The 15,763-nt window shown below is 44.7% G+C and overlaps 1 protein-coding gene across 5 annotated transcripts in view; it reads right to left on the bottom strand.

Moving 5' to 3' along the window:
• The window catches only part of Sdccag8 (serologically defined colon cancer antigen 8), a 201,120-nt gene that overhangs the window by 152,608 nt on the left and 32,749 nt on the right, over positions 1-15,763 (bottom strand). For all 5 annotated transcript variants that reach the window (XM_029538445.1, XM_021198898.2, XM_029538447.1 and 2 more), the window contains exons 9-10: positions 11,080-11,218; positions 2,407-2,559 (exon numbers count right to left, since the gene is read on the bottom strand). In XM_029538445.1, the coding sequence (XP_029394305.1) occupies positions 2,407-2,559; positions 11,080-11,218 (292 nt within the window). The remainder of the gene's footprint in view (positions 1-2,406; positions 2,560-11,079; positions 11,219-15,763) is intronic.

The following is a 15,763-nucleotide window of genomic DNA, read 5'->3' as shown; positions in this document are numbered from 1 at the left end:
CACACGCACACACACACACATTTAAGTCCCATTTAGAGAAAGAATTGTATCAGATTTGGCTTAATGAAAATTGGATTATTTGTATTGGATTAATTTTCAGTTCCCCTGAAATAAGATTAAGAGAACTAAGCTACTTGGCCAAGTTCACTCAAGAAAATACATAAGGTACAGCTTGCGTTCCTCCTCAAGCTTCTCTGTCTGTGCTGACGTGTAGGCACAAGAAAACTGCCCGGCAGGTCCAAGGTGCCTTCCCTAAGATAAAAACGGTGGCACACAGGCTCAATGCCTACCACAGGACAGGCATTAGGACATTTGTTTTGCAAAACATCATCTCATCTAATCCTGTCAAGTTCTTAAAGCATTCATTATGCTTGAAGACTAAACCAGGTCCCAGCGAGGTCAACCTAGATCACCTCTCACACACATTCTCTAGAGCCATTTTCCATCATCCAGCTACTAGGAGTCAGTCACTCCTGCCTCTCACATCGTGCTCATCCTCAGGACTGGACCTGAGAACAATTCTAGTGAAGCTCACCCACTTGTGAAAAGGGCTCCTTCAGCTGCCTCCTTGGCTCAGGAGATGGCCAAGCACACTCCATCACTCTGTTTTGCCTTCCTATTTGAATCCTCAGCTGAGTGGTTTTATATTGTGAAGCCACCAAGTCAAATGGTTTCCATGAAACAGGCCCCTTCCTAAATGAAAATACCCTATGTGTGAACAGCAGCAGTTTTTGACGCCGGTGCTATTTTCTCATACACACAAGAGGCAATTCAAAACTACACCTCCTTCGTGCCTTTTTTTGGGTGGAACAGAGGCCACGTCCTTCCTTGGAAGCTAGATTCTAAGTCCTACCTATTCTTTGGATCTTAGCTAAACACTACCTTCCCACAAGGCTTGTCACGATCACTTGCAGACAGGACTAGCTCTAACCTCCGCCTTCCTCATGCCTTTCAGGTGCCATGGGCCTTCTATCCCTTCCTAGTGTGCTATTCATACTTCATTCAAGAACATGTATGTGAGCGCCTGCTAAGTGAGAGGAGTGTGCCAAGCAGAGGATGTTAGCTCAGGGGCTCGAGGGCCTCACAGGAAGTTAGAGACAGACGTCAACAGTCCAATAAGAATTTGCCATCAATGAGGTATGGGAACCTACAAGGAGGAACCTAGTTTAGCTCTGAGAGGCTCTGGTGGAGACTTCTTCAAGAACTCAGAAGGATCAAATAAAACAAAGACTAATTTTCCTGGGAAGGAGGTGAAGTCTGTGAGATTTTTCAAACTTCTTACGCAGTAGCGACTGAGCTACTGTTTCTTTGGAGAAGATAATAATGCTGCGGAGGAGGGAAAGCTGGAGATCAGCAGAGCCTCAGCTGGATCTGCCGAGGGGGGGGGCAGGCATGGGAGAAAGGGCCAAGAACTGAATGGAAGAACAAGGTAGGCCAATAGTTTAACTGGTTGCTTCAACTCAGTTTCTCTGCTGAGGTTGAGGGAGCTTGGGGAGAGTAAATGTGACCCAAAGCCATCCTGAAAAGCTATGCCCATGATGCTCTCCCCTCACCCTGGGTGACATAACTAACTCCCAGTGACCTCCTAGGACCAAAATGTTATCCTTTCCACTGAATGCCATTACTAATTCCAACCTTATCTCCTGGCACATACTCTGGTTTCTGGTTCTACTCCAGTTTATTAATGAGGTGACTTCCCTCAAATATAGTTATCATTACCACACTGTCCAATGTGAAGACTCAACGTGTGGCTTCATGTCACATTTGGCTGACATTTCTAATCCTCATGTAGATTTTAAGAGCACTAGTGACTTAGTCCCTCTCTACGTCTCCACACTTCACCCTCTGCCAGTCTACCCGACTCTCTCTGCTCCACCACCTGGGCGGCATCCAAACCCCACAATGCACAGAGCTGCAGCTCCTATGGGTGTGGGCTTTTCCGGAGCATGACACTCTCCTCCCCTGAACTCCACTGTTCACCTAACTATCTTTTCATCTTCCTAGGCTTTACTTCAAAATTCTTCTCACAAAAGTCTCTCATGACTATCTAGGCTGGACAGACTTGATGCATCTATGAACTGATTTGCTTAACAGCCACCTTCCCCAAGGTCTGCATGACTTCTGTATGCTTTCTGAGAGAGCTGCACCAGTCCTCTAACCACACCCCCAGAGATTCCAGTTCATCTGTTGAAGCTGAAAGGAAGATAGAAAGGGATTCACAGGAGGACTTCAGAAAGTGGGGGAGACGAGCAGGCATGAGCCCTCAGGTGTGCCCACCACCACTGCCAGGAGCATTGTGCTACCTTCCTTAAAAGGGGTAAAACTGTGAGCAGAAGCCTGCCCTTCCCCACTGCCATCTACCCATCAGATGTAGCCACAGCTGTGGCAGAGCATCTCGCCCAATACCTTTGACTCTGCATCTTCCCTCTCTCTGGTTACTTCTTTCTTTATCATCTCCTTCTCCACAGCCCTCTTTTCTTGTTGAGAGGCAAGCTCCTTTTCCAGTCTTTCTGTCTGCCTCTCCAGCTCACTCTTCAGCTGCTCACACTGGATCAAAGCCTGCAGGTGAGAGAGTGAGAAGGGACGTCAGGAGTGGGAAGGTGCACCAGGGAGAAATGAGGCAATGATACTCTCTCTTATTTAAGATAGCTCAAACCCATTCTACAGCCCACTTGGATGACTGCATTCCAACACTACTGTCACAGCAACACTCTCATGATACACTCACTCACTCAATCACAGGTTGCCATCTCACCATTGAAGCTACAAGACTAGTCAGGGACCCCTGTGGTTGAATTAGGGAAAGGCTGGAAGAAGCTGAAGAGGAGGGTGACCCCATAGAAAGACCAGCAGTTTCAACTAACCTGGACCCGTGTGGTCTCTCAGACACTGAGCCACCAACCAGGCAGCATACACGAGCTGGTGGTCCAAGGCCCCTGACAGACACATATATAGCAGAGGACTGCCTGGTCTGGTCTTAGTGGGAGAAGAGGCACCTAACCCTCAAGAGACTTGAGACCCCAGGGAGTGGGGAGGCCTGGGGCAGGAGACATCCTCTTGAAGATGGGGGGCGGGGGGAGGAATGAGATGAGGAACTGTGGGAAGGTGGGTGGGGAGGGGGCGATGACTGGACTGTAAAAAAATAAAAGTAATAAAAAAGAAAAACTTCTCTCACTTCCCTTGGCCACATTCATAATAATACCATTATCTATAATGTCCAACAATGAAACAGAACTGCAAACTACATAAAAAATCTCAATCAAATGAACTTACTACAGCATCTCAGTCCTCTGGCCTTTGTTTATGCCTACAGCACTGGCCCAACCCAGGTCTCACAGAGCTCACAAGCTATATGATTATAATTTGGACAGTCTAGGATGGTTAAGACAACCACAAGTGACAGTCCATACTGGTAATGATGTGGAGCAAGGGGAACACTCCTCCATTAATGGTGGGGGTGTAAACTCATACAGCTACTTTGAAAATCAATATGGCAGTTTCTTAGAAAATTGGGAATTGATCTGCCTCAAGACTCAGCTATACCACTCCTGGGCATATATGCAAAGGATGTTTTATCCTACCATAAAGGACACTTGCTCGACTACATCTATAGCAGCCTAACTTGTAATAGTCAGAAACTGGAAACAACCTAGATGTCCCTCAACCAAAGAACTGATACATCAAATGGGTTATATTTATACAATGGAGTATTATTCAACTGAGAAAAAATAACAGCATAAAATTTGCAGGCAAATGGATGGAACTAGAAAAAAAATCGTTCTTGGTGAGATGACCCAGACCCAGAAAGTCAAACATGGTATGTCTTGACTTCTAAGTGGATATTTCAGTGAGGGAGCAGGAATGAAATCTCCCTAGGAAGGGTATTGTGAGTGGGGACAGGAGCAGGAGGGATCAGGTAAGAGGAAGATGGAGGGAGAAAGTATTGGGAGAGACAACTGGAATTGGGGGCTGTCCAGTATAATGGAAACTCCAAAGAATCTACTAGGGTGGCCCTAACTAGCAATGGAGGATACAGAGTCTGAATCAGCCGTCTCCAGTAATCAAGCAAGACTTCCCAGAGAGGAACTGGAACAGCCAGCCACAAAACCTTCAACCTTTAATTTTTCCTACCTACAAGATGTGCCATGGTAAAGATGGCTGGCTCAGAAATTGGGGAATTGGCCAAACAAAATGTCCAGTCCAGTTTGAGACCCATGCCATGAGAGGGATCTCACCTCGACATTGTCTGGAGGGCCAGGAAGCAGAGGCTGGATAGCCCAGACACCTAGGACAGAACCAAATACAACCTAATAATATTCCACTGTAGTCCAAGACCAGAGCCTAGCATCACAGTCATCAGCAACAGATGGAAGCAGATGCAGAGACCCAAGGCAAACATTAGGTTGGGGAATCCTGCAGAAGAGGGGAAGAAAGGACTGTAGGAGCCAGACAGGACAAGAATATCACAAGAAACCCACAGAACCAACCAGGGAAGCCTGTATGGATCTTACCTAGGCCCTCCTCACATATGTTACAGTTGTGTAGCTTGGCCTTGTTGTGGGTCTCCTAACAGTGGGAGCAGAGGCTATCTCTGACACTTTTGCCTATTTTCGGGACCCTCTTCCCACCACTGGGTTGCCTCATCCAGCCTTAATATGAGAGAGGTGCCTAGTCTTATTGCAACTTGATATGACATGTTTGGTTGTTACCCCTGAGAGGTCTGTCCTTTCCTGAAGGGAGTCAGAAGAGCAGTGGATAAGGGGGAGAAGTTGGGGGGGGGGNGGACTGGGGGGAGAGGAAACGGAAATCTGTGGCTAGGATGTAAAATATGAGAGAAAAATTAAAACTATTTGAAAATAAAAATAAAGCAAACAAACTGCTCAGCCACGTTTGTTGACAGTAGATATGGAAATAGTCTCTGCATACACCACTGGGCTTTAGGCAGTTATGCAATACAATTTGGTTTTGACTAAAACCAGTTTTCCAAGGAAGTTAGCCCCAAGTTAAATCCTAGCTGAATGCCTTAGAAAATAGGAAATTTTAAATTAGATTGTAAGAGAAAATTTTAAGAAAATTGTAAGAGAGTGAATTTTTTTTCTATGACTGAATTCCTTAGAGCCTGAAATACTAGGGAATACTGAATTTTTGTGCAATTGTGCTAGTTATAATTATTTTCCACTAATCTAGTAAAACACAACTCAGTAACTTTTACTGATATAACGAATTCTACTGGCATAAGTAAATAGACCCAGTATATCCAAAGAAATTCCCAACTGAACAAAAGCTTAGGCATTAACATCATTAAGTATGAGAACAGTAAGAACACCTGAGAGCCCAACCAGCCCCAACAGCAAGAGGGAAAGAATCCAGTTTTCACAGGAACTGGAGGAAATGGTGCTCACGGTAGCCTAGCAGGAGGAAGGTCCAGTGGGAAGCACAAAGTGGAGCTGTCAGTCATATAAACAAAGGGTGCTGATGACTTACTGCTGTGTCCGAGGCTTCTGTCTCCTGACGCTCACCAGCAGGAGGAGGAGGAATGAAGAGCAGCGACTAACCCTTAGGTTACAAATTGGTCATGTAGTCTGTCACTAGGTATGTAACTAAGCTCACGTATTTCATTCTATACACTTTTAAATTTTTAACATTTATACTTGGTTACAACGAAAAAAACAGTAAAATTTAGTAATATGTGAAAATAAAAAATTTAGTCATATATGCATGTATGTATACATGTGTTTGTGCATGCGCATGCATGTGTGTACACACACATGGAAGCCAAAGTCCACCTCAACCACATCTCTCCCACCTGACCTGGAGCTCGCCAGTTACACATACTGGTTGGCTATTATGCCCTAGAGACCCTCCTGTCTCCACCTCCCCAGCAGATCCTACCTCAGGCCTTAATGCTTGAGCAACAAGCAATCGCCTTCCCCTTGGACCTAAATCAGGGAGCTGGCATCCCTGATCTAAAATGTCTCTAACAGGGGCCTCCCCAAGGCTCAGGACTCTCTAACCTGTATTTCAGGGGTCTGCAGGCACTGGTCCTTGTAGTTCAAGGACTCGCATTTACTCATTTTCGAGAGCCACAGCTGACGCACCCCATTTCCCCAGGGACCTGGTGTGGTGGGTTCTCCTTTTCCTTACTTGGTGGAAATGGCCACCAGCCTTGAGAACCTGAGAAATTTTGCTTTCCCAAGCCAGTGGATTCCATTCATGTCACTTCCTCTGCAGTCACTGCATGCTGTTCATCAACAGTTATTTCAAAACATAACTTAGTGGGCTTCGAATTTCTATTTCTAGTTTTATTAAGCCAAAGGATAAAAATTACTATCATAAAGAAGTCAAACATTTTCCACAACAAAACTGACATCTGCCACCTGAAGCTTTAAACCAGGAAACCTATTTTATGACATCTCTAATCTCCCTCCCAACTGTTACAGTTTCCTAGAAATTCCAGCAAAAGACTCATGAATAATAAATTAATATACTACAATGATTTAGTGTTTACTGTTAGTGAACATAAAATTTAAAGCTTATAAACATGAATTTATTTCTCTGAAGCAAAGCCCATTAAATAAAAGTGATTATCAATACATTTAAGATTTTTACTTATGAATAATACACAGTATTGCTTTTAATTTATAAATACTTGCTTACCGGAAACTTATCAATAAGCCTACACTGAGACTATTTGCATAGTCATGCATCAGTTAATGACCATGTTCTGAGCAAAGCATACTATATCACTTTACACTTACATAACGCTGCATGTTGTAGATCATGTCACGGCTCCTGAGGCCATCAGGAGGCCCACTGAATATGAGGTGAGTGAGGCTGCTGCTGGTGTGATCTCACACACACACACACACACACACACACACACACAGGAATACAGGCTAAAATAATGATAAATAATAAACACACATGAAGGCCAATAACACAGCTGCTTTTTATCACTGAGGGTTGTATAGGATACATAGCCACATATGCCACATTCTGATTCAGCAGTAGGCTTGCTAATCCCAGCATCACCACAAACATGCCTGGGAGGACTGCAGCCCCACTGGGTGAGGGAATACGGTACACTGACAGTTTGGTTTTGTTTTGCACTAGACACTGTGCTGCAAGCGGTATGACGGCCATGCCCAAGTCCAGTGCTCAATGCTTTTCTGGTCTTTATTCTACTCCAAATTTCTTATTTCTGCTTTTTTGCTTCTCTCAAAATCCAAGACACAGAAAAAAAGAGAAATGTTTTTTTTAAACATTTACTGAACTTTCTATGTTGCCATTTGTAAAGAAAATCTTTCACCTCTCCTGTGCCCACTGACTTCCTAAGCCCATGGCTGCACACACTCAGCCTCTTCACTCCTGAGACAGGCAGGCAGGCAGGCAGGCAGGCAGGCAGGCAGGCAGGACGGCAGGACGGCAGGACAGGAGGCAGGCAGCCTGGAACCTTTGCTATCTGATTCTTGAATTTTATCAACACATTCTACTCTCATTGATTCCCAGATTATACTTTTTTTCTCCTTAAAAATCATCTCCAGTTGTAGTTGTTACATTTTTCAAGTAAAGCCCTTCACTGACTAATCTTATGCACTAAAAGCTTCCTAAGTGGCTGGCACAGAGCCACGTCACTAAGTTCATCAGGGTGATTTCAGGGTTATCACCCAGGTAGAAAAAAAATATGGCTTTCAATCAGGAAATAATTTGCCAGATCTAGAAAGTGGAACACAGACCGTTGCTGGACAGTACTTCCACACTGAAAACAACATTATGTTCTTCTCGTGCCTGGTATTTGTTTCTTATTTTCTTTCTTTTTATTATTAGATATTTTCTTATTTACATTTCAAATGTTATTCCCTTTCCTGGTTTCCCCTCCGAAAATTCCCTATCCCCTCCCCTCTCTCCCTGCTTACCAACCCACCTACTCCTACTTCCTGGCCCTGGCATTCCCCTACACTGGGGCATAGAACCTTCACAGGACCAAGGGCCTCTCCTCCCATTGATGACCAACTAGGCCATCCTTTGCTACATATGCAGCTGGAGCCATGAGTCCCACCATGTGTACTCTATGGCTGGTGGTTTAGTCCCAGGCAGCTCTGTTATTTGTTTCTTATAAACAGGTCAGGAACTTTCACAGCCACTAGAAGGGTAAACAACAGTGTCTTAAAGCAATGCCTTCTACTTTGAATGCACTACAAACAATGACCACTGGGTGGCAACAAACACCAAGCAACTACCTTGAATTCAAGTGCTTCTGAACTGAAAATAACCACACTCACTATCTTTTAATACTCCTTCAAAGCAAAATTCATGTCTTATCAGAACTTTAGGTGAAAACTCACAGATTTCAACATCATGTTAACCACATTTTAATTCAGTGTGAATGCCAGGTGCACATTCTTTTTCCTTTTCTATAAATTCTTCTCTCATACACCACATCTCAAGCACAGTTTCACCTCCCTCCTCTCCTCACAGTCCCGTCTCCACCTTCCCTCTGCCACAGATCCTCTCCTCCTTCTTTTTCCTTCAGAAAAGAGCGAGCCTCCCTGGAATACCAACTGGACAGGGCATAACAAGGTACAGTAAGACTGGGCACTGACCCTCACACCAGGCTGGTTGCGGCAACCCAGTAGGAGGTGAAGGATCCCAAGAACAGGCAAAAGACTCCATGGCTCTGCTGTTAGGAGTCCTGCATTAAGCTAAACAACCACAGCATATTTGCCAAGGACCTAGTGCAGACCCTTGCAGGCAACATGACTGTCTCTTCCGTCTGTGAGGCCCTGTAGGCCAGCTTACCTGAGTCTGCGGGCCGCGTTCTCTTGTTGGCCTCCACCCCTCTGACTCCTACAGTTCTTCCTCCTGCTCTTCCATGGGATTCCTTGAGCTCTGAGGGGAGGGACCTGATGGAGATCTGCAACTGGGGCTCTCTGTAATGTGTGGCTGTGGGTCTCTGCATCTCCTCCCATCAGCTACCAGAGGATGACTACGATAGATGCCAATCTATGGCCTTGCTAATTCTCAACCATTAATCTAAAAAATTACTAATTGTCTAATATCACGTTTATTTTTAAAACTACTGATTAATTTCCCTTCAGCAAGCATTAGCTAGGAATGAATGTGCAAATGGCACCTGAGAAACCTGGCAGTGTTGCACATATAGTCCCTCAGTGGCGATGGCTACAGAAAGCCACCAAGACTTTGTGTAACAACAGTGGAGTTCAGAGGAGCAGAGGTTCATTCAAACAGGAAACGGGAATGTCTACAAAGACTGCCACCTGAATTGTGCCTCCTGTGAGGATCAAGTATGCCATCTATGCCATGTACAGAGCAGCCAGTGTGGACTCAGAGAGCTCAGGCTAATGATATTATAATTCATGTGCTGGATCTGCAGGGGAATGGAGGGCACACAGGGGATGGGGACATGGCGAGGTGTGGGCAGGGGCTGAAGGTTTGTGAATGCTGTAAGTCTGAGTCGCTGGCCAGGTAGCATTAGTGAGCAACCCAACAGCACAGAGGTGGTAGATAGAAAGTAGGGCTGTGCAGAAGATGCTCACAGCAGTGTAGCTCAAGCGAGAGCAGGGACAGGAAAAAGCCGCATGTCATGTTCAGTGGACACGGACGAAGGAGGAAATGGATGAAGGAGGAATGAATTCCAAGAGATCGGACACTGTGGCGGCCAGGACTGGGAAGTCACACTTGGTTTTAGTAGACCAGACCCAAGAAAAGACCCACAGAGGAGACCCCAGGAGGAGCGTGCCAGCTAAGCACTAGAAGAAGACAGCCGTGAAGAAAGGACAACTGAGACTTCCAAAGCTACTGTGTGCGGGTGAATGGGATGAAGACAAAATGAGGGCAGGCCCTGGATTGGTAATGAGGAAGTGAGCGGTCCAATACGAACACAATCTAGAACTTGCTGAAAGCTCGACTGCACTTGACCAAGGGTGACGAGAATGTTACCTGGACAGACACCACCACAATGATAGGGAAATTAAGGTTGGGTGAGGCAGATGCTGCAGGCACAAATAACTGGAACAAGACCAAGATGCCCAGGCTTTCTAGCTTCACTGAGGCTTTTAAATTATAATTTTGCAATCCTACTTTATGATTGGATGCTATCGATGATGGTAGCGAGAGAGTTTTTATTTCTGAAAACACATAATAGGCAATTTTGGTCAATTAGGAACTTTTACTGGAATTGTAAAATGTCCATCCTGATAACAGAAAGTTGTTTTCTATTCAATGGGAATGGACTAAATTTTAAGTGATATTAAGGGACTTTATTAATAATAAGTGTCTGTGTATAATAAAATATAGCATTCAGTATCTGTAGTTGGGGGTTGAGCTATCTTAAATAAGAGAGAATATCATTGCCTCATTTCTCCCTGGTGCACCTTCCCACTCCTGACGTCCCTTCTCGCTCTCTCACCTGCAGGCTTTGATCCAGTGTGAGCAGCTGAAGAGTGAGCTGGAGAGGCAGACAGAAAGGCTGGAAAAGGAGCTTGCCTCTCAGCAAGAAAAGAGGGCTGTGGAGAAGGAGATGATAAAGAAAGAAGTAACCAGAGAGAGGGAAGATGCAGAGTCAAAGGTACTGGGCGAGATGCTCTGCCACAGCTGTGGCTGCATCTGATGGGTAGATGGCAGTGGGAAAGGGCAGGCTTTGGTTCATGACAAGGGTGGTGGAGTGGAGCTCCTTCCACTCTTGGCAGTGGAAGCCTGCCATGGGTGCTCCTTAGGTCTTGAGAGATGCTCAGGCCAGAAGTGAAGCTAGACTAAACCATCAGAGCCTGCCTGTAGTGACTACCTATCTGTAAACAAGATTATGCACACTGGCCGGCCTCCCAAAGTACTTTCCCACATTATTTTGCACTTCTGAGTAGTGGCAGAACAGAAGTATTTACAGAAGAATAAGAACTCTCCAGATAATAAGATTTTTTTTTTAAATTTAGAGAAGTCAACATTTGTAGACTGGCATCTGTTTCATGTGTTTGCAATTAGTTCAGTTATAAAAAATAATCAGAGAAATACACATATGGAAAGTGGCTGTGTGCTATATCCCTTTCCACCCATCAGACTTGCCTTGGTCTTCTCAAAGTTGGCTTCCTCCGTCATCTGCACAGCACGTTTCACCTGCTCATAGGCACTTGCCTCTCTCTCCTGCGCTTCTGCCAAGCTGCTTCGCACAGAGACCAGCACAGACATGAAGTCATCTCTCTCTCTGTCAGCACAAAAAGAACACACCAGGTAAGAAATGAAGAAAGGGAAGCACTCGTGTGAACTAGAAGTGCTATGGGGGGCCTGCTCAGCACACATCAAGCACGACCCAGAGAACGACCCTCTGTCCTCCTTTGGCAAGTGGCAGGCAGAGTGGCAGAAGGACTGAGGCATCCCAGGCAGGATCACATCTGCATGGGACAATACTCTTCTGTGGAAAGGGCTGGCACATGCACAACCACAGAGTGAGGTCTCAGCAAGATGGAATGACTAAGAAAAGGGAAGTGAGGGGGCTGGGACAGGCAACCAAGTTCAGAAGAGTGTGCGCACATCAAAGGCAGCTTTACCAACGAGGAAGTCTGCATTAAAAGTTTAGAATATTTGAAGAGAAACCTTGGTCTCACTCATTAGCAGGCAGGGGTGGGGGTTCAAAGGCTGTACCATGCTGTCTACTCTGGCTTGCTTGGACTGGTGGAAACACTTCCTTGTACATCTTTCCCGTGGTCTCATTTTCATCTCCCCTAACACCCAGTCAAATTCTCTCAGCTAGTTATGAAGTCTGCTGTTTATTTCTGCTTTTTATTTCAGTGAGTATTTTAATGGGACCCCTCAAGCCCTCCAGTTGCATTTTTTAGGAGATGACACTCTAATTGAACAAAATCTTGGCTACTGGTATTGATCCTGGGCAAGCTCCACCCACTCCTAAATAAGCCTCAGATGTCCACTAGGCTGGGCTGCTTGTTGGATAAAAGAATACCAATGTTGTGACATGAAAAATAGCTAGCATCCAATTTCACGGGTTAAATGAATTCCATAACAAACTCTCAGGATATTTTGAAACTTATCACTGTACAACAATCCCTAGTAGACAGCTCAGGTAGGAGAACTTGCTCTTCACAAGGACCTGGGTTCAGCACCCACACCAAGTGGTTCCGGACCAGGTCTACATTCGGTCTCGCAGGACCCGATGCAGCCTCCTAGCTGCATGTGTGCAAACAAGCTAGCACGCGTGTATGCAAAATTAAAATACAGGTTAAAACTGTACATACCCACAGTGCCAGTGAGAAATGAGGTGGTAAATTTTCTACACCTCCAAAGCAGAGTAAAAAGCATATGGGACTGTACATGTGCCATCTTGTGCACCATCAACATGACCAGTTTTCTCATGTAGCGCCAACCTGCTGCCAGATTATAAATTGTCAGTGAAGAAGAACTGGGATCAAAAGAAAGAAGGAGGACAGGAAAGAAAAGCAAGCAGGCTGCAAGCAGGCACTGAAGAGTGGTCCGCAAGATCACAAACACTGATTTCAAGTACCCTCTAAACTAACCAATGACTCCACAAATCTCCCGAAGAAAAGATTTTATACTATCTGTGGTATTTGGAAAACAGTCACAGTTTTAGAAACATGTAATGCTGAACACACTCACAAAAGCTCTTTTTGTACAGCAAATTGTTACAAATAGCATAAAATTCATGGAATGGTGATGAGCTTCCTGATTTGTTTTAAATCCATGAAAATTACTTTATTTTCATTCTAAGTGAAATAAAAAAAACAGTAAATTGTTCTGATTGAATATTATGAGGCATAATTATGTGGGAGAGTAAGAGACTCAAAAGCAGATTTATCATTCTAAAGTAAAAAAAGGAATGCAAGCAAAACAGAATTTTTACTTATGTGAATTTCAAAACAGAAGTATAAATAACATAAACCGGGGATGAACGAACAAGAAGGACCTATGAACCGAGAGGGAATCACCCTTTAGGGTCACAAACCAGTCTGAGAATCATGTGCTCACCTCCCTGAGAGTTACTGAATAGCAAAACATTATAACTCAGTGGCATCCTTTATCTGCCCTGATACTACTCTATCACAAAGATGAGATTCCCAGCCCCAAAGAGAACGGCAAGCCACTCGGTGCATGTAAAACAAATTAACAGACACCATGAGGTCAAGCGCGAAAACATCTGCTTCTCACAGAGACAGCTTTAAGCCACTTAGTTTATTTTCAGGGCACCCTCTATCAAGAGTAGTATTTGTCACATAGTAGATGCTAGACAAAATAAACGACCAGAAGAGTGTATTATGGGGCTGCAAGGTGACTTGTGGGGAGAGCACTTGCTGCTGGGGATGACAAACTGAGTTCCATGCCTAGGACCTACATGGTGGGAGGAGTTAAACAACTCCTGAGAGATGCTCTCTGACCTTACAGGTCTGCCATGAATGCATGTGTGCTCACACAAACACATGCACATAAAAGATACATGTAAAATTAAAACCACAAATTAAACTACTTTAGAATAGTTTAATCTGTTTATGAGTCTACTATTTTTCCATATTAAAATAAACTAAAAAGCTCAAGTGTATGACTAAGGACATCCATAACAGGAAGGCTTCATAAGTGATACCAAAAGAGTGTTCCCAGTAATAATGTTGTAAGATTTACATGGAAAAGGTCAAATTGCTATTTAGAAGAGCAAAGTAAAAATTAGTTCTTCTAGTTCAAGATGTTTTAGGATATAAATTCACCAACCCTTAAGCCAAAGAAAATCATTAAAAATGAGCCCCAAACACAGACATTTCATTAAAATCATCTTTTAGGAGATGGCAAAGGAACATCTTTTAGGGTGGGAGTAAGCCATTCCAGAGCCTCCCATGGCCACGGGAGGTTATAGAGAGCCACCCAGGCAAGCTCAGGGTCCTACACTTAGCGCTGCATCTCGCCTTTGGCTGTGTTTCAACTCCACTCCTTACCCAACACTGTATACTCAGGAAACAAAGAGCTCTGGGTGGCAGCCTGGGCTTGTCAGTGGGGAGCCTTGGTTCCTTCTACCCCCATCTTCTTCTGCCTGTCACTTTCTTAGTTGATCTCCCACTTTGCACCTTACACTTTCTTTCCTCTTGCATTTGTGGAGACTACTGGTTATTCAGAAATGTGACAATAGTATGGCAGGTAGCCAGGTGGACTGTGGGCAGGTGCATTCTCCTCCAGAGGACAAACCTAGTGTTAGGCCTGAGGACAGTGGGACACAGTGGAACAGACACATGTGACATCGTCTTCTGAGGCAAAGTACTGTAAAAACTTAAAAACAGCACAGGACCACTCCAGGGTCTCAGCCAAGGAGGTTCCTGGGGAAGCTGAGCCAGCCCCATGAATTGAGCTCACAGTACTCCGCAGCCAGGTAGAAAGCAGGCAGGGGTGAAGACAACACAGAGAACACCACCTGCGAGGGTGGAGGTGGGGCTGTATTGGAAAGGCCTTTGCACACACTATCAGTGCAGCACATCAGAAACTTAAGGAACTGTCGGAGCAGGGGAAGCCAGGTAAAGACCCTGAAAACATCAGCCCTGGGTGTAAATACACATAGGAGAAGGCTGCTTTAAGAAACATGAATCACAAAAAGGGATCTGTCATGACTGCCCTCCGAGGGACCCAACAAGCAGCTGAAAGAGTCAGATGCAGTTATTTGCACCCCACCAACGGACAGAAACTGCTGACCCCTGTTGTTGAGTTGGGGAAGGCTGAAAGAAGTTGAGAGAAGGGCGATTCTGTAGCAGTCTTGGTTAATCTGGACCCCCCAAGATCTTTCAAACACTGGACCACCAAACAGCATACACCAGCTGATATGAGGCTCCCAACACACATACAGCAGAGGACTTCCAGGTCTGTGTTCATTCAGAGGTGAAGCACCTAACCCTCAAGAGACTGGAGGTCCCAGGAAGTTTAGAGTTCGGGTGGGGTAGGGGGTAGGGGCATCCATGTGGTGATGGGGTGGGGTGGGGAGGAAGTGTGGAATGTGGAGCAGTCAGAGGGTGGATGGGGAGGGGATGGGAATGGAATATGGAGTGTAAAAAATAAATTACAAGTAAAATTAAATTTAAAAAAAGAAAAGAAAAAATGCAATAATACACACATACATGAAACATGAGTCAACCTCATCTTGAAATACAGAACTACTAAGACAATAATGCTTTAAGTCACTGTTAATTTTATGCATTTGCATTACACATCATTTTAACAAGCATCAGTACTCCTGTTTTTAAGGAAAGTCTAGAGGGCTGATGAAACATTTCTTTGTGCCTCATTCTTGGAAAGCTCCCTGCTGCAGCTGTTTAATGCCAGCTGGACAGAAGCCTGCCAATGATCACAAAATGACCAAAACCCAGGACAGCAGCACTACTGGAATCATTTCTCCTCAAAAAAAAAGTAACCAGGATTTCACTAAAGAATTTTCAACCACCACCTTGAAAACTATTAAAATTTGATCATTATGAAAGAGAATAAAAGAAATTGGCGTTACTTTTACCTACTTTACAGAACAAAGCAGCCTGAGTGGAAGGCACTTCAGAAGATTTCAAACCAACTTTAAAAGCACCAGCAACTGGAAGATCTTCTGGGTATATGCCCAGAAGAGGTATTGTTGGGTCCTCTGGTAGTACTATGTCCAATTTTCTGAGGAACCACCAGACTGATTTCCGGAGTGGTTGTACAAGCTTGCAATCCCACCAGCAATGGAGGAGTGTTCCTATTTCTCCACAACCTCGCCAGC

Source organism: Mus pahari, chromosome 5 (assembly GCF_900095145.1).
Source record: "Mus pahari chromosome 5, PAHARI_EIJ_v1.1, whole genome shotgun sequence".
Classification (NCBI taxonomy): Eukaryota; Metazoa; Chordata; class Mammalia; order Rodentia; family Muridae; genus Mus; species Mus pahari.
This window is presented reverse-complemented; position numbering and strand designations above follow the sequence as displayed.